The 22,889-nt window shown below is 40.6% G+C and overlaps 1 protein-coding gene across 1 annotated transcript; it reads left to right on the forward strand.

Annotated features, from left to right (window-relative positions):
• Positions 1 to 1,045: 1,045 nt before the first annotated feature.
• plcd1a (phospholipase C, delta 1a) lies at positions 1,046 to 22,755 on the forward strand. The gene is made up of 14 exons (XM_052114530.1): positions 1,046 to 1,185; positions 7,145 to 7,373; positions 7,576 to 7,705; positions 8,358 to 8,586; positions 9,203 to 9,404; positions 9,811 to 9,955; positions 10,091 to 10,243; positions 18,231 to 18,380; positions 18,930 to 19,086; positions 19,373 to 19,489; positions 19,601 to 19,779; positions 20,183 to 20,318; positions 20,437 to 20,586; positions 21,060 to 22,755. The coding sequence occupies exons 2-14, from the start codon at positions 7,219 to 7,221 to the stop codon at positions 21,146 to 21,148; spliced, it is 1,992 nt and encodes a 663-aa protein (XP_051970490.1). The 5' UTR covers positions 1,046 to 1,185; positions 7,145 to 7,218; the 3' UTR covers positions 21,149 to 22,755.
• The last annotated feature ends 134 nt before the right edge of the window (positions 22,756 to 22,889 follow it).

Below are 22,889 nucleotides of genomic sequence, written 5' to 3' on the forward strand. Positions count from 1 at the left end.
TATTTAAATCCATTTTTACTATAAATTGTTCTTCCTGCTCAGTATATAGTATATAGAACTGGATCATTGACACAACATTAAACTGCTAGCAGGAGGAGAAGCCACCGGAAGTGTTCGAGTGGCCATTTTGGTATGCCCAAAGAGCATAAATCTCTGACCCCTGTGAGCTGACCCCCGTTTCACCATCTTTGACTAGTATGTGAATTTGAAAGACTGGTAGAGCGCATGCCAAGATGCATGAAATCTGTGATTGAAAATCAGTGTTATTCCACCAAATATTGATTTCTGAAATCTTCCTGTGCTGTTTAAAATGAATATGAACTTGTTTCCTTTGCATTATTCGAGATCTGAAAACACTGCATCTTTTTTGTTATTTTGAACAGTTATCATTTCTGCAAATAAATGCTCTAAATGACAATATTTTTATTTGGAATTTGGGAGAAATTTTTACTCAAAAAAACAATTTATTTTACGTATACGTATAAATAGTAAATCCAGAGAAACTGATAATTTTGCTGTAGTCTCAAATTTCTTTCCAGAGCTGTATGTATATATATATATATATATATATATATACTTGAACTTGATGGTAAGGGACTCCATACATCCATTACAAATCATGGCAGAAATTGTTTAGAAAAGTGAGGTTAGTTCTGAGAATAGATCTGTATGTCTTTGGCTTGGTGCTTGTATGATAACCTTTACCATACATATAGCTCACCCAGCAGGTTTTGACACTAAATGGCAAATCCATGTAAACTCTGATACAAAAAGATAATCTGTTGCTTTTGTCTGAAGAGGGGTGTGTTGTAACTAAAATATGTTGTACTTTTTTTTGGGGGGGGGGGGTATCCTTTGTTGCAATACATAAAGTGTTCAATACATAATTGTTGAAACATCATCAATTTGGTTCTTATAAAATGAGATCCCTTGACAGTTCACAATGAACATGTTTGATTATTGAAACTGACTTGTTTGAAAATCCATTCACACTGATGTTTGAACTTAACCGTTGTTTGATCTTTAGGTCTGGAGGAGACTCAGACCTGCAGTTTTTGTTGAAGGGTGGAGACCTATTAAAGGTGAAGTCAAGCTCATGGAAGAAGTCTCGCTTCTATCAGCTGCAGAAAGACTGCAAGACTGTATTGCATCAGTCCAAGAAGAGGTTCAAGAGCAACTCAACCTGTGAGTATCACTGGACTTTTGTTTCTTTATTCATTTCAGTTTGTGTTTGATAGAGAATTGGAGAACAGGGTTTTGAACTGAGGAGAATGCCTATGATGCCATGAAATGGCTATGCCTATGATGCCATGCCTATGTAGGCAGTTTACTAGGTTTTAGAACAGAGGTAAAATCACAAACACATGCTTACAATTTTTTTTATCAAATCTACCTAAATAATAAATAAAAAATGTCTTTGTTTTCTTGACACTGTAATCAGGTGACATTGTTTATTTCCCTGATGAGAAATTATGTCATCTCATTCTCTGCTGACATCAGCTAGTATTAAGCAAACCTCACATCAAAGGGCTGTCCTAGAAACTCATCTTCATTGTTCCCTGAGCTGTAAATAGATACTCAGTCCTACCCTTCACCTTCCCCCCAAAACAATTTCAACATCTGTAAGGGCAGTACAGGCAGGTGGAAAGAAAACTTCTCTGACAAAATGACCAGAGGGGAGGGGAACAACATTTTGTGGTGATTTAAAAAAGTTTTTCCCACAGATTGTCCAAAGCCCTCTGCTCCCCATAATGTCTTCTCTAGTTTGTCCATAGCAAAGGCCTCAGATCAGGCCTCTTCATCTTCTTTCTGCCAGACGTCGCTGCCTGTTTGGCTGTGTGTATGTATGTGTGTGATTGGGAAAATCACTACAGGTCTGAAAATGATAAATACAGAATACCAAACAAAATCACAATGCTTTTAGTTAAAACACTAGAAATCAGTGGGAGAGTCCTCTAGACCTACTTACACACCCATTTTTTCACCCATGATTTGGGTGTTTTGACACTTGGGTATTCAATGATAAGATGGATTACATAGGCAGTGCCGACATTCATGTCTTTTTTATGTTCTGAAATCAATGACAAATGAATAGTTCACCCACAAATTACAATTCTGTCATCTTTAATGTTAGATATCCCTCAACTGAAAACGTGAGCCTAATATTGTATATTGGCAAAACAGATTTCTTGAAGTCCGACAAAACAGTGTCCCAATGCCTCCGATGTACACATGAGCATTTAATAGGATAAGACTTCCGCTCACGCATTCAGAATTCATGGCGGAATTATCTCACTCAAGCTACCTCCTGTTGCTTCCGATTTCTGCTAGGGGATAATGCGGTCCATAACAGCTTCTAGGATCAGTTTCCTAAGGCCAAATCCCAACCTTAACTATCAGTGAATCACAAAAGCTGACTCTAGATCAGTGACTACGGATAACGTCTTCCAACACTGCTTGGATCATTCATGTGCAGAGAAAATGTAGCTGCGTGTAAATGATTGTAAAAAAATAAATAAATAGTTTTCATAAATGAAGGTAGTGTCATTGTATTACTAGATTAAATATGAAGGTGTTTTGGTAGCATTAAACATAATCTTTAAATTTTTTTTACATTGCACCTCCATTTTATGCAGAGCACCTCCACTATTTCCCGAAGCACTCTTGTGATTTTGATTTGGAAGCGGGCCTGGCCAGAGATCTCATACTGCGCATACACAACTAATGGTTTACCCTGACAAATATTATACACTTGACAATAGGATGTTTTAATGGTTTGAGTCCAAGAACACATGGGGGTTGTGCTTTTCAACTCAGGAAGTGAAGTTTTTATTATCTAATAGTGATGGTGCCAAGTTGATCTCAAACATAAATGGCTTGAGGGATTAGAAAAGAAACTGAGGAAATGTAACAGATTTTGTTTATCAAATACACACACACAGTCTTGCCCACTGTCAAACAATCCAGCATTTAGACAATGAGTGTGTTCGTAAACACTATTGGACAGACGTTTTTGGCATTGTGTCTGTTTAAATTAGTAGTTTCTAACAAAAACTATTCATCTCAGTCCTGTACATTCTTGTCCAGGATAACCAAGAACCGCAGCTACGCATTATGCCACATATCATAGTTTACTGCTGTTATTGTTACAACAATGTACAGATTGTGTCCTTGTTTAGGGTTTTTGTAATGTGTTTATTATTCCCGCCCTCTGTAGCACACAATGAGAGGTCATGTGATCAACATCCACCATTGTAAGTTACAGCAGAGGTCACACGAGTTAAAATCAGACAGAGAGAGCACAGACATGTGTCAATTAATAACTCCTCCAACACTGGATAATTTATACCTCGAATTATATGGCAATTATACTTTATATGGAGAGGTGTGCTATTACGTTTTGTACTATTACACTTATGGCACATGATGCTAAAAAGCACCAAGAGGTGTCACAGTAATCAAAGACGTCTGTCTAGTGAATGTTTACATTCCAAATCAGAGCAGATCAAGGCAAAAATGCCTTCTGTGTAAACGGCTGCCCCTTACATAAGAATAATAAACTATAAGAAAACACAAACTATACATCCAAATCAGACAATAACATTAGAGTACATGATCTCAGTTTTTAACGGAGTTCAGGAAGAATATAAACAGGTAGGTGCTTGGGTGCAACACCTGACAAACCTCTTTGTTTGTCTGACCGCTTTTTGCAGTCACACATGTTGCTCAACTAAATTAAGAAATAAGAATATCTCAGCTCTTGCTTTAATGCAAGGGAATGGTGGCCAAAACTTTGAAGGTCCACAAATTACAAAAAGGCAGCATAAAATCCATACATCTCCAGTGGTTAAATCATGCCGTAAGAAGCAATATGAGAGGTGTGGTGAGAAACAGATAAATGGTTAAGTGCTTTTTTATTTTTTAAACTATAAATCTCCACTTTTGTGTATTTCGCCACCTCCTGGGCAGGGAGGGGAATTTATAGTAAAAAGGACTGAAATATTGATCTGTTTCTCACCCACACCTATCATGTCACTTCAGAAGATATGGATATAACCACTGAAGTCATATGGATTACTTTTATGCTGCCTTTATGTCCTTTTTTGAACTTCAAAGTTTTGGACCCTAGAACTTTAATTGTATGGACCTGCAGAGCTGAAATATTCTTCTAAAAATCTTAATTTGTGTTCTGCTGAAGAAAGAAAGTCCCACACATCTGGGATGGTATGAAGGTGAGTACATGATGAGAGAAGTTTCATTTTTGGGTGAACTATTCCTTTAAGCTGAGATGTCTGAAGTTAATATTTTCTCTTCCACTTTATGTTGTCATCTTGACTTCCATTTCTTGAAAAGCTTTATTCAGTATTAGAGAATTGAGGTTTGTGTAGGAGTGAACAGAGAGAGTGCACATCTGCAGGATGTGGTTTCAGAACAGGATGAATTTGGAACCAAAGGGTATTAGAAACCATGAACCATTGATGACAATTGAATGCAAAAAAAGACAAGAGAAAGGAATGTTGTTAGAGAATAGGTTTCCCAAATACTTTCCCACCCTCTCTCTTCCATTGCTCGGACTAATAGGTGGTCCTGACCCAAACTCGCAGCATTGGTTTTGCCAATAGTGATATTGGCTCGTTCAAATAATACAAATGTTACAATACTAATGTTTTGAAAATGCCGCAGAGCCACACAACCTACGAATGGCTTATTTGTATGCACACTAAATTGTGATAGTAGTGTTTTTCATCTCAAAATGTCACTTTTTCTCCTTTAATTGTAGTTACAGTTTGTGTATTTTAAATGTATGAACAACTTTCTGTAACAATAGAATATTCTGATAAAATCAGATCAACAGAGGACAGAATTTGCCCCAGCACAATGTTCCTTTCTGTCAACTTCCTTCAGTGGAATCTCAGGGATGCTAGTGGGATATATCTTGGACACTGCTTCTTTTCAATAATTCACTTGAGATTGGGTTTTATCCAAATAGTTCTCATACTACAGTCCCTCCCTATACTTGCCTTTGTATTTGTGAACCACATCTAAACAGCAGGTTAGAACCATCTGTTGCGGTCCCTAGTATTTGCTATGCTCTTGTCAGCTGAGTACACACAACCCAACCTAGGTTTGATTTTCCCCACTAAACCATCCATTGTGTTTCATTGTTGTATTTGGGATTATGGATGGATTTCCAGAGAGATACCTCATCTGTGTCTCCATTCCAGTTTATCAAATCATTGTATGAAACTATACGCATAACAAACAGTCAATCTATTTCTCTTTAGTTTTATTACTCTATAATCATTTTGAAATTAAACGGTAGATAAAACACACCCTTTACCCAGATCTGTTCATACATTGAAGGCACTGTGAGTTGATCTGGATAAAAGCGTCTGCCAAAAGAATAGTTGTATTAATTAAATGTAGACGTCTCTTCAGAAAGGTGCAATTTCAGCAGAGACAGATAGCCGCTCATGTTTGGGTTTTGCTTGACTGTGTGCACGTGTTTTACTGATAACTAAAGGAATATGTCATAACTATACGTTCTTCTACTATACATTATGTAGAGCAATATTTTACTGTAGAAAAAAGCGTAGGGTTTAACAATGTATTATATTTACATAACACTGGGAGTAAAGGTCACAGAAGGAGAGTGATTGGAATGTGTATTTACAGTATGTGTGCCAAGCATGTGTAATGACCCTTAATGAGAATGACATAATTGAGGTTATCACCTTATCACTGGCTGGCGTGATGCCTTGTAATGAATTGTCTTTAATACATCATTGCTTTGCCAAGATTTCTTGATTGAGAAATCAAGATTCTTTCCCAAGTACTTCTCAAGTGACTGAACTTTGGTGTGTCTTAATCTTATGATGCAGGGTTAGGCAAAATAAAGGATTTAAGAACTGACTTAAGAACTGATACGTCCCAATGGATGTTGAATTGGAATTTGATTGAAGACAAATTACTGTCACAGTAACACAGTCACGAAACAGAGACATTTCGATTTTTATTAATTTTGGTTCATTTTGCCAACACATTTTTTTCTCAACTGACAGACATATTGTCTATATTCTAAACTAAGTTCAGTACTATCAACCATTGAAAACATTTAACACAGCCATTAAAGATTTTAATGCAGAAACATGTATTAAGAGAAATATTTACATTAAATTAGAGCATTTTGTAGAATTTCTTGGGAAATTACGTGGTCTTCTACCATGATCCGTACAATGAAAGTTAATTTATTACAAATTATATAAATTAAATAGAAAAAGCATTTTAAACATTGCTTATCAATATCAACTAAAGGTTCTGGAAACACCCCGTAGGTATGTATTTTTATGGGTAAATTCTGTTTGAAAAGGAAAAATGAATTTAATTGCATTTCAGTTCTAAGCTTTTAAAATCAAATTTGAATTACAATTCTGCATCATGTTTGCTACATTAACTCTAAATGGTGTACAACCCTGATACACTTAAAAAAAATTTTTTTTTAGATTTATGCATTTGAAATTTATAGCGAAATTAAAAATTGGCTAAAAACAATTGGCTAAAATATTATTTTTTGTGTATATGAGATGGTAAGTAACCAAAGATCTTAAAGGATATAAAAGGACTGACCCACCTTTACATCTACCATGTCTTTTGATGATATGGTGGTTTTTAGGCGTGGAAGGCTGCAGATAAGCTGTGAGAACTCTAAATGCAACATTAAATGCAGCACTGCCTCACTATTCTGAGGTCAGATTTCGCGTAAGAGCCTTCATTCTGCTCTGAACATTCAGCTAAAAACAGATCAGACCTAAAATCAGCATTGCTTGTTGAATGGATGTATAGAATGAGTCTGAGCTGTGGCATAGAAGGTAGGTTGCTGCACATCATGTATTGGGAAATGTTGTACTCACAGAGACCTGGGTTTGAATCCAGCATGGGTCATGACCTGATTCCATTTCCTCTCATTCCATATATATATAGCATGGGCAAAGAGGCAATAAAAAAAAAAATAAGAAGTTTTACTTGCAAATAAGTTTAATTATTCTATTGATATGGCACCTCAAGCATGATTTTAAATTGTGAATTGGAAGTCAAATAACAAAATAGTTCAAATAATAGTTTAAATCGCTTTCCCCATCCACAGTCTGCTTGGAGGACATTGAATCGGTGCGGTATGGCCGCCAGTCTGAGGGGCTGCAGAAATACACTGACTCCTCTATGGAGGACTGCTGCTTCTCCATCATCTTCAAAAGTCGACGCAAGAACCTCGACTTGATTGCTAGTTCCAAGGAGGAGGCCAAACAGTGGGTCAAAGGTCTGGAGAAGGTCATGAACAGCACGAGCCACCTCAACCGCCAACAGAACAGCGAACAGTATCCTTGATCTTCCTTTCTCCGAAAGCGGTTTCCTGAACAGATTTGTCAGTACTGTCATAATTGAGGGGAAATTGTATGTGGTTGTCACTATGATGTCATATTTGTAGCTTACAACAGCTAAAGAAGCCTCTGGCTCAAAAAAGTGAAATAAATAAATCTTTCCAGTTTTTAATTTACAGACCTTACATTAGATCAATAGCTGGATCTACAGCTGTATCCGCAAAGCAGACAAGAACGCTGACAACAAAATGTCTTTGAAGGAGTTGAAGTATTTCCTACAGCAAATCAATATCGAGGTGGACGACATTTATGCTGAGAAGCTGTTTAGGGTGAGAGGCAAATAATAAAGCTTTTTAGAAAAATGGTTTTCATCTAAACTTGTACTGCTTGTTTGCTGCAATCACAAAAATGTATGCATCTAATACTAAGTCCAAGAAAATGTTTGAAAGGCTTTAAGGGTTAAGCTCAAAAAACCATGCCAAGAACATCTCCGTGTCATATCTTCAAACCAGTTTATTTAAAAATACAAAGCATATTCTTTAAACGTTTTGTCAGTCACCTTAAGAATCAAAAGAAAGACATAAATTATATTTTGATTGAACAAAATTAGGAATTTTTTACATTGTGACATTTCAGTATGCAAAAATTATTGTTACTGTAATGAAAATAACCTATGTGTAGTGCCTTTATTTTATGTTGAATTACAGTATTTTTAGTTATACAGTAAAAATTATTGGATTACAGAATTGAGAATCTAACAGGATTCACCATTAAATAATTTTTTTTTTTAAAAAGTCATAAAGGTAAAACATCTGGTTGCATTACTGTATAGAGAATTTTGGTGGAAAATGTGCTTAATTGTCATGAAATTAAGGCCTTTTTGGTCTTAAAAAAATATTACTCGTACTAAAAATAGACTGTTGTGTTATATTCATGCCTGTTCACTTAAACAAAAAAAACAATTCTAGTTTAATTTTGCAGGAATGCGACACATCAAACTCAGGCACTCTTGAGGGAGCAGAGATTAAACACTTTTACGATTTGCTGACTCACCGTAAGGAAATTGACGTGATCTATGGAAAGTATGCTCATACTAATGGACAGATGAGCTCAGCTGACCTGCTTAACTTCCTCCAAAATGAGCAGAGGGAGCCAGTGTCAATGGATTATGCCCAAAAACTCATCAATAAATATGAGGTGGATGACACAGGTAAAGATTTTAATTACCACATGATTCATCAGATCATTTTTAACATGTTTTACAACTCTTACAGTATTGCCATTTAATTTATTTGAGTTTCTATGCTTTCATATTTTTTCTAAACCTAAGAACAAAATATATTAATTTCAGCTTAAGTTTTCTTTCACAATACAACACAAACTAAATTTCACAGTCTGACTTGCAGATACATGACCAGTCAAAAGTTTGGGCACATCTATTTAATCATAATTATTATTAATGTTTTCAACATCTTTGAATAATAGTAAATTCCTCAATACTATGAAATGGCACCCTTTGTGACCACCCTTTGTCTAGATTGCAGCTCTGCACACTCTTGGCATTCTCAACCAACTTCATGATGTATCCACCTAGGATGCTTTTAAAACAGTATAAAAAGGCGTTCCCATGTATGCTCGGCTTATCCGTTCAAAAAACATCAACATCAAACTTTTAAGCACGAAAGTCCTTTAGATGAAACATTTTTAAGATAAAAAGAAACAAATTCAGACAAGTGTAAACTGACTTTTGACTTAGTGTATAGCTTAAAAATTATGATTGCATGTGAGAAAGCATTTTAATAGATGATGTTTTTAAATTTACCCAGCAAAACAGAAGCAGCACATGACCAAAGATGGCTTCTTGATGTACCTGAACCAGGAGGAAGGTGACATCTTTAACCCCAAGCACAAAGCCGTGTACCAAGACATGCGACAACCGCTCAATCATTACTTCATTTCTTCTTCCCATAACACCTATCTGATGGATGACCAGCTGAAAGGACCGAGCAGCACAGAGGCCTATATCAAGTATGAACATGTCTGCTTTCAGCTAGAAGTGTGAACAGCAATGCTGTAACAAATTAAGCATTCATTTCAACCAGCGTGGGAAATTAATGGTGGAATTGAAATAACTCACTATATACTGTACATTAAATTGAACAAAATATGACAAGAGCTCAATAAGTTGACCAAAACAGAAGTCACTTCTCTTTGGACACTGTCCCTGGGCATGAAAGCGGACTTGGATCTGTTTTTGGTTGACTTCAGTCCAATTTCCAATCACGCTGTTGCTTAATGGAGCCTAATTTAGGCTGTCCTTAAAGTTATAGTGATAGGTTTCCTGTGCACAAATAATTATAAACAGCAATTTATTCTAATTAAGTTTTAAAAGGTTTTCTTAAGCAAAATTATGACTATGATGATTGTATGTAAGCGCACTGATTAAGGGCTGCCGCTGTGTGGAGCTGGATTGCTGGGATGGTGCAAACGGGGAACCGGTTATCTACCACGGCCACACCCTCACATCCAAAGTGCTCTTCAAAGATGTCATCAAGGCCATCAAAGAATATGCTTTCAAAGTGAGTGAATTAACTCGATATGTATGAAGAGTTCTATAATGAACTCTCAACTGATAAGTGGATAATGAAAAAAAATATCTTTAATTTAACATGGGCCACCAAGACCTCAGTTTCTGTGTTTCTTTGCAACACTAGACATCACAGTATCCAGTGATCTTGTCTCTTGAGAACCATTGCACCTTAGAGCAGCAGCAAGTCATGGCTCATCATCTAACCTCCATCCTGGGCAATGCTCTGCTCACTCAACCCCTGGGAAACCACATGCCAACCACTTTTCCAGGACCTGAGGTTAGTCTTGTCTAGGGTGTGCCATGGTGGTCGACTAATCAACTAGTCATCCAACATCGGACTAGTCAATTAGTAGGGTCGAATACTAACATTAATATTTTTGTGTCTGTGGTTTTAATGGTCAAATTAATTGAGACGCAACTCCTTGGAGAGCATTTTCTTTTGCATGAATATAGCTTGCTATGCTTAAAAGTGAATAATGTTCAGCAAAGTAAAATCTCCAAGAAGTTTTGTCTCTTTAGTGCTTTAACTTTAGTCCATTTATGCATCACTGCGGTTTCAGTTTTCAAAGTGCTGCATCAACAATACATTACCAGATGATCACTGTTGGATGTTAAATTGTCTGCTGTGAGCAATGCTCCCGTATGTTGAAAAAAAACTTTTTAACTGCTTTATGGATGCACATAGGTGTTTTTGTGGAGCCTTTTTTATTTCTTACTTTGATTTTCGTGCAATAAGTCATAGATATTCAGCCTATTTATTTGTTGAATATCCGTTTATATCTGTGAATACCATTTTGAAGTGCTGCGCTTAGCATCCATATAAACTGTGTCAATATCAAACTGTGTGGACATTGTATTTTGGCTTCGCTATATGCAACTCTTTATTTTGTATTAATTTAAACAGACTGAATACTTTTCACAGTACTCTAGACTATCATTTAAGGGTTAAACATCTAGTTCACCACGTCACGTGACACAACAACATGACGCTGATTTCTGTGAAGTGCTTTTACAGGTGCAGAGCCAAAAAAAGTGCCTCTGGTAACTCTGTACGTTTTTTTTCATTGAAACCTGTTTGAGTGTAAAGATTTCTACTTTGAAATGCCGCTTTAAATAAAATATTAATTTGCAAGGATGAATATAAGGTTCATTTCAAACTGTTCTGAGGCCAGTGCAGACAGCACATCGGAGGTTACGTCATTCTCTAAATAGGGAGCAAGGGGACATCCTATAACTTTCTAGTGCATTCACACTTAAAATCCAACCAATAGTTTGTTTAAGGCTGCAGATGATGTTTGGACCACTCAACATATTTGGCAGACATGGGACAATGATAATGTCACGATGCAGGAGGAGGCAGACAATGGGTTGGATCCAAATGCAGTGTACTTTATTGTAAATCAAAGTGAGACAAAACAAACAGGAACAAAGGAAATGACCACGATGGGTAAAACGACACTAAAACCTGGAAACACGGAAAACATGAAAGGTAGAACAGGCAGGATAAACATCAGGGGGAGCACGGAGACAGGCATCCACAAACATCAAAGACCGACAGGGGAATGGTGAAACAAACCGGGTTAAATACACAAACACAATGACGACTAAACGAGACACAGGTGAGACCAATGAAGAGTGCAGGCAGTGAGAGAGGCCAGGAATTGTGGGAATTGTAGTTTTATACACAGACAGTGAAACACGGGGCGGACAACAAGGAAAACGTGACATGGAATTTGACGTGCTGAGTGAAACAGAAAACATGGACCGGACCACAAGGAATGTGACATGGAATGTGACATGGAATGTGGCACGGAATGTGACACGGAATGTGACACGGAATGTGACACGGAATGTGACAGGTGAAACGGAGAACATAGGCCAGACAACACAGGAACGTGACATAGCCCCCCGTCAAAAGGACCGGATTCCAGACGGTCCTAAGAAACAACAGAATAGGAAAAATAAACAGAGGTTAAAGGAGAGGGGGGCTGGACAAGGGTGAAAACAGACAGACCAGAGGGGCACAAGGGACACAAAGACAGACTAAGTAGGCACAAAGGAACACAGAGACAGACCAAGGAGGCACAAGGGACACAGAGATAGACCAAGGAGGCACAAGGGACACAGAGATAGACCAAGGAGGCACAAGGGGCAATTAGGCAGTCCACGGAGGCACAAGGGCAAAAGGGCAGTCCAAGGGGCAGGGACAGATCCAGGAGGCCTGGGAGGTGGCCACAGGACAGGGACAGGTCTAGGAGGCCTGGGAGGCGGCCACAAGACCGGGACAGGTCTAGGAGGCCTGGGAGGCGGCCATCGGACAGGGACAGGTCCAGGCCCAGGAGGCTGCCACAGGACAGGGACAGGTCCAGGCCCAGGAGGCTGCCACAGGACAGGGACAGGTTCAGGAGGCCTGGGAGGCGGCCATAAGACAGGGACAGGTCTAGGAGGCCTGGGAGGCGGCCTCAAGACAGGGACAGGTCTAGGAGGCCTGGGAGGCGGCCTCAAGACGGGGACAGGTCTAGGAGGCCTGGGAGGCGGCCTCAAGACAGGGGCAGATCTAGGAGGCCTGGGAGGCTCTGGAGTCCCTGGGGGCAGAGCCGTAGGAGGCTCGGGAGGTGGAGCCATAGGAGGCTCAGGAGGCAGAGCCCTAGAAGGCTCTGGAGTCTCTGGGAGTAGAGCCGTAGGAGGCGGAGCCGAGGAAGGCTCGGGAGGCTCTGGAGTCTCGGGGTGCAGAGCTGTAGGAGGCTCGGGAGGTGGAGCCGTAGGAGGCTCAGGAGGCGGAGCTCTAGAAGGTTCTGGAGTCTCTGGGAGCAGAGCCATAGGAGGCTCTGGAGACGGAGCCATAGGAGGCTCGGGGAGTAGAGCCGTAGGAGGCGGAGCCGAGGAAGGCCTAGGAGGCGGAGCCGAGGGAGGCTCTGGAGTCTCTGGGGCAGAGCTGTAGGAGGCTCGGGAGGCGGAGCTCTAGAAGGTTCTGGAGTCTCTGGGAGCAGAGCCATAGGAGGCTCTGGAGGCGGAGCCATAGGAGGCTCGGGGAGAAGAGCCTTAGGAGGTTCGGGAGGCGGAGCCATGGAAGGCTCAGGAGGCTCTGGAGGCAGAGCCGTAGGAGGCTCGAGAGACTTGGGAGACGGAGCCCTGGGAGGCTCGAGAGACTTGGGAGGTGGAGCCCTGGGAGGCTCGGGGGAAGGAGCCCTGGAAGACTCGAGAGACTGAGCTCTGGAAAGCTCGGGAGGCGGAGCCCTGGAAAGCTCGGAGGGCGGAGCTCTGGGAAGCTCGGGAGGCGGAGCTCTGGGAAGCTCGGGGGGCGGAGCTCTGGGAAGCCCGGAGGGCGGAGCTCTGGGAAGCTCGGAAGGCGGAGCTCTGGAAAGCTCTGAGGGCGGAGCTCTGGAAAGCTCTGAGGGCGGAGCTCTGGGAATCCTGGGAGGCGGAGCTCTGGAAAGCTCGGGAGGCGGAGCTCTGGAAAGCTCGGGAGGCGGAGCTCTGGAAAGCTCGGGAGGCTCGGAAGGCGGAGCTCTGGAAAGCTCGGGAGGCTCGGAAGGCGGAGCTCTGGAAAGCTCGGGAGGCTCGGAAGGCAGAGCTCTGGAAAGCTCGGAAGGTGGAGCTCTGGAAAGCTCGGAAGGCTCGGAAGGCGGAGCTCTGGAAAGCTCTGAGGGCGGAGCTCTGGAAAGCTCTGAGGGTGGAGCTCTGGAAAGCTCTGAGGGCGGAGCTCTGGAAAGCTCTGAGGGCGGAGCTCTGGAAAGCTCGGAAGGCGGAGCTCTAGGAATCCTGGGAGGCGGAGCTCTGGAAAGCTCAGGAGGCGGAGCTCTGGAAAGCTCAGGAGGCTCGGAAGGCGGAGCTCTGGAAAGCTCGGGAGGCTCGGAAGGCAGAGCTCTGGAAAGCTCGGAAGGTGTAGCTCTGGAAAGCTCGGAAGGCTCGGAAGGCGGAGCTCTGGAAAGCTCGGAAGGCGGAGCTCTGGAAAGCTCGGAAGGCGGAGCTCTGGAAAGCTCGGAAGGCGGAGCTCTGGAAAGCTCGGGTACTGGCACTGGCTCTTGGACAGACACGGCTACTGGCACTGGCTCTTGGACGGTCACGGCTACTGGCGCTGGCTCTTGGACGGTCATGGCTTCTGGTGTTGGCTCTTGGACGGTCATGGCTACTGGCACTGGGACGGACAAGACCACAGGCGCTGGCTCAGGGACGGTCGAGGCTACAGGCGCTGGCTCAGGGACGGTCGAGGCTACAGGCGCTGGCTCAGGGACGGTCGAGGCTACAGGCGCTGGCTCAGGGACGGTCGAGGCTACAGGCGCTGGCTCAGGGACGGTCGAGGCTACAGGCGCTGGCTCAGGGACGGTCGAGGCTACAGGCGCTGGCTCAGGGACGGTCGAGGCTACAGGCGCTGGCTCAGGGACGGTCGAGGCTACAGGCGCTGGCTCGCTGACGTCGGAGGCTACAGGCGCTGGCTCGCTGACGTCGGAGGCTACAGGCGCTGGCTCGCTGACGTCGGAGGCTACAGGCGCTGGCTCGCTGACGTCGGGGGCTAACGGTTCGCTGGCCGGGGCAGGCGTGGGCTCTGGCTCGCTGGCCGGGGAAGGCGTGGGCTCTGGCTCGCTGGCCGGGGCAGGCGTGGGCTCTGGCTCGCTGGCCGGGGCAGGCGTGGGCTCTGGCTCGCTGGCCGGGGCAGGAGTGGGCTCTGGCTCGCTGGCCGGGGCAGGCGTGGGCTCAGGCTCGAAAACCGGGATCTTGAGGGGTGGTTCGTCGGGCGCGAGTTTCTTTAGGACGAGACTCACGTACTCCCTCCACGTGTGGTCTCCGGGTTCTGGCGCTTCCCACCACTGGGCTGATGGTAACCCGATCCAGTAGATGGTCTTCAGGGAAGCGTCGTCGAACCCGGAGTAGATGGCGACCGTGGAGAAGAGACGTGAGTACTCGCAAACGGTCAGATCAGCCTGGGCCAGTTCGGTGAAAACTGCTGCTGGATCCATTATTGTGTCGGTCTTTCTGTCACGATGCAGGAGGAGGCAGACAATGGGTTGGATCCAAATGCAGTGTACTTTATTGTAAATCAAAGTGAGACAAAACAAACAGGAACAAAGGAAATGACCACGATGGGTAAAACGACACTAAAACCTGGAAACACAGAAAACATGAACGGTAGAACAGGCAGGATAAACATCAGGGGGAGCACGGAGACAGGCATCCACAAACATCAAAGACCGACAGGGGAATGGTGAAACAAACCGGGTTAAATACACAAACACAATGACGACTAAACGAGACACAGGTGAGACCAATGAAGAGTGCAGGCAGTGAGAGAGGCCAGGAATTGTGGGAATTGTAGTTTTATACACAGACAGTGAAACACGGGGCGGACAACAAGGAAAACGTGACATGGAATTTGACGTGCTGAGTGAAACAGAAAACACGGACCGGACCACAAGGAATGTGACATGGAATGTGACATGGAATGTGATAGGTGAAACGGAGAACATAGGCCAGACAACACAGGAACGTGACAGATAATCAGTACAATACAGTTGTGTGCAAAAGTTTGCATACTTCTATTTGCAGATTATAACAGAATGGCACAATCATAAAACAAAACATGTCAACAAAGAAAAAAAAATGACCCCTGTTCAAAAGTCTGCATACCCTTAGATCTTAATACTGTGTATTGCCACCTTTAGCATCAATGACATCGTGCAGTATTTTGTAATAGTTGTCAATGAGGCCCCAAATTCTTGCAGGTGGTATAGCTGCCCATTCATCTTGGCAAAATGCCTCCAGTTCATGCAATGTCTTACGTCGTCTTGCATGAACTGCACGTTTGAGATCTCCCCAGAGTGGCTCGATGATAAAGGTCAGGAAACAGTGATGGCTACTCCAGAACCTTCACCTTTTTCTGCTATATAAATATATATATATATATATATGCTATACTTGGCCTTGTGCTTAGGGTCATTCCATGCTGGAATGTCCAAGAGCATCCCATGCGCAGCTTTCGTACAGAATGCAATTGTCTGCCAGTATTTTCTGATAACATGCTGCATTTATCTTCTCATCAATTTTCACAAGATTCCCCGTACCTCACACCACCCCAAAACAGCAGTGAGCCACCACCATGCTTCACAGTGGGGATGGTATTCTGTTCACTATAGGCCCTGTTGACCCCTCTCAAAACATAGTGCTTATGGTTGTGACCATAAAGCTCTATTTTGGTCTCGTCACTCCAAATGACAGTGTGCCAGAAGCTGTGAGGCATGTCAAGGTGTTGTCGGGCATATTGTAACCAGGCTTTTTTGTGGCATTAGCACAGTAAAGGCTTCTTAAAAAGGCAACTCGATCATGCAGCTAATTCTTTTCAAGTATCTTTGTATTGTGCACCTTGAAACAACCACTCCGCCTTTTTGCAGAGCAGCCTGTATTTCCCCTGAGGTTACGTGTGGGTTTTTCTTTGTATCCCAAACAATTCTTCTGGCAGGTGTGGCTGAAATCTTTCTTGGTCTACCTGACCTTGGCTTGGTATCAAGAGATCCCCGAAACTTCCACTTCTTCCACTTCTCAAAATCAATGCCAAGATTTTAACATGGTTAGCAATAATTGGAGTCAGCTTTACAGAAAATCAGCTGTAATCAAAAACATCAATAACCAACACACTTCTGGAAACATAATAACCATTTTGATGGAAAAACAATTGACTTTCTATAGCTTGGTATAATTTAAAATGTATTATCAGGAGGTTATACATTATTATGCTTTACACCAACTAGTCGTTCAAACAAACGACTGACTAGTCTATTATGAACATTTTTAATTTTGCCCATCCTTGTCCATGTGTGGCCATTTTATCGCTCATCACAAAAAAATCCACTTCTTGAAAAAGATATGTGTCAGTGTTACTGAACAACTGGTGAATCTCCAGAACCACAGCAAATTAAGTTAGATTTTTGCTGTGGTACCACAAAATCATATATACAAAGCAAAAACAAACGTAAAGCATAACAAGTGTAGACATCATGAACGAATGAATCTTTTGAGACAGTAGTTATTTTAAGTTTTCAGTTTAAATCAGTCTAATAAAATTAGTCTATGTAATCTGTCAGAGCTGTAATCAAATTAATATCTGACTTACTTTACTGGATGTTAAGGATAGGTGATGTCACTAGCTGGATGTTGATATGAAAATGTGTTGTTTAAACAATACTTTGGTTTTGTTTTAATGGTGTTTTATTAATAATAATAATAAAAAACGTACAAATCTGAAAATCTGTCTAGTTTGTAGTTAGCGCCAACAAAGTTGATACATACAGTATATATACAGCTATTCCAGTGATTGGTAACTCAAGATAAACAACTAAAGAGGATGCTACATATCACCAGCTGCTGGATAACCGTCACATTATTCTACATCCCGGTCAGCTCAGATGACCTCTCAAAAGCTCTCATCACCACACCCAACTGTCCTCAGATGGCTTCCTTATCATCCTTGTCCACTTCCTGTTTACTTCGATATCCATGAACTCAAGTCATGGTTCAAGAAAGAGGAAGCGATTATCAGCAGAGTGACTATTAATGTGTGGGGACAGTTGTTGCTTAACATGAACTCCTTTTGATTTTAAACCACTTATCCCTTTCAGATACACCAAAACACACAAAGCTGTGAATATAAAGTCAAGCTGCAGTCTGAAATGCGACTGAAAAGACAGCACAAGTTCAAACAGAGAGAAATTCTTCTTTATGGCTGTGGGGTGGGAGGTGCTTCTAAATCATGTTATAAGGGTTTCAAACAGGCTCTGAGTTTATGAGCTTATGCAACTGGCATGTTTGGAATCCATCAGCTGGATCTGTTTTGCTATGTTAAAAGCCATGGTAATTTAATCTATTCCTTTCAAATGACTCATTTCAGATAGACATGCTGTCCAAGCTTGTGCGTTGTCCCTTGCTGAGCCAGTTTCCCTGAATGAAAACTAACAAACTACACTATACATAAGCACACTGTAGAGACATCAGGATCATATTGCTGTGCCTTTTGATATTATGTGGTGAAAGTTATCTAGAGTCTCTTATTTGCTGCTATGCCATATTAAGGCTTTCAACAAAACTTCATCCCTTTTTGTGTTTAATTTGTTGTTGTTTTCCTCATATTTGTGTTTGATCTGAATACTTGATTAATAATGCTTTCTGTTATCTGGTAGTACACTCAGCTCCATTTAACAAATGTTACCATAATTAAATACATTTAGAACCATTTAGATGATATTAAATTTGGTTATACATGTTTCTGTTTGCAGGAATTGAAGGGCCGCATCCTGATCAAGGGCAAGCGCTTGAATAAGCTTGATGCAGCATTCAACAACAACACCACAGAAGATATGGACAGTGTTTCTGAGGAAGACGAGGCTGCTGAATTGAAAGAGAATGAACAGAAGGCCAAGGACAAGGTGCATTTAAAAGAACACAACAGTCATTCAGAGACCAACAACATAAAAACTAATTACCACACCTCGGCATGTTTGGAGTTGGTATGAGTTTACCCTCTGGCACTCACGATCAATACAGTGGAAGTCTTTAAAGACCCTATGACATTGCTTCAAGGACTCAGCTTTCTGTCCTTTGTTGACATGTTGCCTATTGAAACAGGAAGTTAGGGAGGGTAAGATTTTGAGAGGAAAACTTTTAAGAGGAAATATCATATAGATGGCTTTAAAGCTTGTAGAGATGGACTAAAAGCCACAACACTCCAATTTTGATTACATGCGTTCTTGAATATAAGTTACAGAAGGTAATAATTGTTGTTGTACCAAAGAAAAGTGAACAGATCATCAAAACATGCTGTTTGTCAAGTACATAACTCCCCCTTTACCCCACTCATGCTTTTTATAATTTCACACACAGGAAGACACATTCCTCAAATCCCTTTGAAATTGTCTGTCTGAACTCCATTTATGTTGTGCATCACTGTAATTAAAGTCTTTTTGATCACTTTGTAGAAGTCAAAGATCAAGCTAGCCAAGGAGCTGTCAGATCTGGTCATCTACTGCAAAAGTGTCCATTTCAGCAGCTTTGAGCACTCAAGAGATAACCAGAATTTCTATGAGATGGCTTCCTTTAAGGAGAGCAAAGCAATGAACCTGGCAGAAAACTCTGGTAATTCTTTTTTGTGTTGTGTTGTTTTGTTGTGAATTATTGTTTTTTGCATTTCTTTTCATTTAATTTTTTCTGCGATTTGTTTTATTTGTCCTGATAAGTAAGTTGTGCTGTTCAGGCTCTCCCATTCCTGTTACAGATTTCAGAAAAAAGGGGCGATCACACTAGATTTTAACGACTGTATGCTCAATAGACATATTTGGCATTTTACCAAAAATGGGATTAATGTTGCCAAACACCTCTTATATCAAATTCTTTCCTTCTCACCCATACTAATGTCCTAAAGGCACGGCATTTATTCATCACAACATGGACAAGCTGAGTAGAATCTACCCAGCTGGATCTAGAACCGATTCGTCCAACTACAACCCAGTGCCATTGTGGAACGCTGGCTGCCAAATAGGTACAAATTCATTCAAACTTAAGCAATATACTAAGACTGAGATTTGTTTATGATCTACCCATGCTGCCAAACACTTCTTTATCTGTTTTTATCACTTATATTGGTCCACAGTGGCTCTAAATTTCCAGACTCTCTGTAAGGAGATGGACATGAACCAGGGCCGCTTCTTACCTAATGGCAGGTGTGGCTATGTACTGAAGCCAGAGTTCCAGAGAGATCCGGCTTCTCAGTTTGACCCCAAAAACCTCAGTGCAGGCCCTTGGCTGCAAAAGAAGACTGTGCACATCATGGTGAGCATTACATTTTACAAAATACATTTAATGCATGCCTAGTTATGTCTATATTATAAGCATCTGAGATTGCAATATTTCTTTCTTTAGTGACAGTTCACCCAAACATTACGATTCTGTCAGAACTGATTAAAACCTGTTTGACTTTCTTTCTTCCATGGAACACAAACGGAGATATTAGTCCCCATTTATTATATTGAATCGAATGGTGACTGATTCTGTCCAACATACCCTTTGGTGTTTAATGAAAGAAAGAAAGTTTTTCAGATTTGGAACAACATGAGAGTAAGTCAAACTTCTGAGTGAACTACCCCTATAATGAGAGAGCGTAATCAGTCCTCCAAAAAAAACATGTGAATCAATTGTCATAAACAGTGATCACTCACCTATCTCATGTTTGCAGATCATCTCAGCCCAGCAGCTGCCTAAGCTCAGTAAAGACAAGCCTAAGTCCATTGTGGACCCTCAAGTGCAGGTTGAGATCTATGGAGTGCCAGTTGATAATAACACCAAACTTACACATCACATCGAAAACAATGGCAAGTGACTCAACAGTGTATATGATCACACTCAATTCCTTGTCAAGGCATTTTAAAAGAATGTTTGACCTTGCTTTGTAAATATGTCAATCAAGTGTTTTTTCCTCATTGTGGATAGGTTTCAATCCCATGTGGAATACAAACTTCCAGTTCACTGTTCATGTGCCAGAACTGGCTTTGGTGCGGTTTGTGGTGGAGGACTTTGATGCTGCTTCCTATAATGACTTTATTGGCCAATACACTGTACCCCTTACCAGCATGCAGAACGGTGAGTCAGTGAAAGCAAAAAGTGAGAAAAGTCCAATTTAGAAGAAGTGGTTGACCAGAATGTGTTTTTCAAATGGTCAATGCCAATATCTAGAGATCTTGTTGGCCGAAGGCCAATCTAATGCAGATATAAATAACAATATAGTTTAATGACAGTAAATGGCATATGCACATAATTTGCTGAATAAATATTTACTTTACATAATATTTACTCAGATTCACTCAAACTGTCATTATCACCAAAACTTTTCAAAACTCGTAACTTTTTGCTGTCAAAAGTCTGGCTTGCGACATTTATCGGCTAAGTTATTGTATGATAGCTGTAATTTAAAAATACCAAATATTGACCGTTGTATGATTCACCATATAGAACTTTCTGTTGTGCAATTCTAACAAATTCTCACCATAAGTCATAATATTATTCAAGTTAGCATAAGGGCATTTAATAGTTATGTAAAATTCTTCTGTCTACAGGATACCGCCATGTGCCTCTACTCACAAAGAGAGGTGATGTAATTCCTTCAGCTGGACTGTTTGTACACATCATGGTTCTTGATGCTTAGTAGACTTCGACATTCCCTATTCCCTCAATCATATCAATGCCAAAGTGTGAAGATCACTGAACTAAACTCTCATTCTCATTCTCACTCAACACATTCTTGCTAAATTTTCTCTAAGATTTGGACTCGCTTTATCAATTACAGCCCTTCTTGTCATATGAGTACCAAGATTACACTGACTCATTCAAGCACTTAAAGGAATAGTTTACCCAAATATAAAAAATCTGTCATCAGTCATCCTTATGTTATTTCGGACACGTTTGACTTTCTTTCTTCTGTGGAACACAAAAGGAGATGTTAGGTAGAATGACATTTTCGATGGAGGAATGAAAGTCTGATGGTTTTGGAACAAAATGAGGGTGAGTAAATGATGACAGGAATTTTCATTTTTGTTTCCCTTTAATGGAATTGATTGGTGTAGTGCAACTGAGAAAAACAGATGCAGGGTAAGTGAAAGATTTTTAAAGTTATCATTTAACCACATGGAATCTGTGCCTGCAGACCTCAGACGAAAGCCTCATATTTTTCCACACAATTAAAATGCCCATCTTTCTCAACTCTACATATTTCCCACCCCTTGCATGTTTGTTTGTTCATTTTTTCCTTACATCCCTAAAATACAACTTTGAAACTATTTGAATAAATTGGGTTTAAATAAATGATAATCTTTGAATATTTTTGGCTAATTTTACAAAGCTTTCGGGCTACCAAGAAGAGAGGAGTACTTTCAGCTCCATATAACATATTTTACTATTTTGAACTCAACAGTCACTGAATAAAACATACGTGTGCAGAGTCAGTGTGGGTCTAGTTATTGTTGAAGATTTAAAGACAATCCTGTCTAAATCAGTAGCACATTAATTGTGCTGTTTTTGGCAATTAACAATATTTGGAAGCGTCAAAGTTGTAAACAATAATGAAACATACTGTAATTATTTTAATGAAGGATGGAAGTTGAACTAAATATTTTACATAACACTGATTTTTTTTCTTCTTTTTTTAAAAATTGTATTTAAAAATATTACACTGTCTTTTTACATTAATATCATTTAACATAGTATTTGTTTGTATTTCATTTCTTACCGATTGTGTCATTGAAATTGTGAGCTTGCCCAAACATTGCAAACCTTCAAGCCTTAATTTTAGTCACATTTCATTTAAATGTTGTTTTTTAAGAGAAGATTTAATCTTAACACAAGCATTCCTGTGTTCAGCGTTTTGTGAATGTGTTAGATGTGTTGAATGGCAATACTTTTGTTCACTACTCTGTGGAAATGTTTATGTGACTGTATGTGTTAGTTCCCATCAATTACTTTAAAATGATTTCATATGCTTTTTGAGAAGCTGCAAACTGTTTATAAACCTGACTCGTGTTGGGGAATGCTTCGCTTATAATACAACACTCAGGGTAAAAAAAAGATGAACAATAAACAATTCACACCATATTAACAAAACACTATATCTTTTCTGAATGTTGGGCTCAATATGGATAAATGTTTTCAATCACCATACAAAAATGCCATTCAATAATAATATTAATAGCAGGTGGGTTAATTTTTCAGAGGAGTAGGAGAGCTGCATGACAAATGTGTATAACATAGATTGAAAAGAAATAAAACGTAGAAATATTTCCATAATATTTTTCTTATGGTGTTTTATTTTGAAGGCCTTTTATATTCACGGTTTGAGTAAGGAATTGCTGCTTTTTATCAGCTATTTTTCTAGACATTTTTCTGAAATTATC

The sequence above is a fragment of the Xyrauchen texanus genome, chromosome 42 (genome assembly GCF_025860055.1).
Source record: "Xyrauchen texanus isolate HMW12.3.18 chromosome 42, RBS_HiC_50CHRs, whole genome shotgun sequence".
NCBI classification, from domain to species: domain Eukaryota; kingdom Metazoa; phylum Chordata; class Actinopteri; order Cypriniformes; family Catostomidae; genus Xyrauchen; species Xyrauchen texanus.

Excerpts from the sequence above, each read along its gene's own strand:
- plcd1a (XM_052114530.1), top strand. The coding sequence starts at position 7,219 with ATGGAGGACTGCTGCTTCTCCATCATCTTCAAAAGTCGACGCAAGAAC. Across the intron at positions 19,087-19,372 it reads GAACCTGGCAGAAAACTCTG|GCACGGCATTTATTCATCAC; the intron begins GTAATTCTTTTT and ends AATGTCCTAAAG. Across the intron at positions 19,780-20,182 it reads AGAAGACTGTGCACATCATG|ATCATCTCAGCCCAGCAGCT; the intron begins GTGAGCATTACA and ends TCATGTTTGCAG.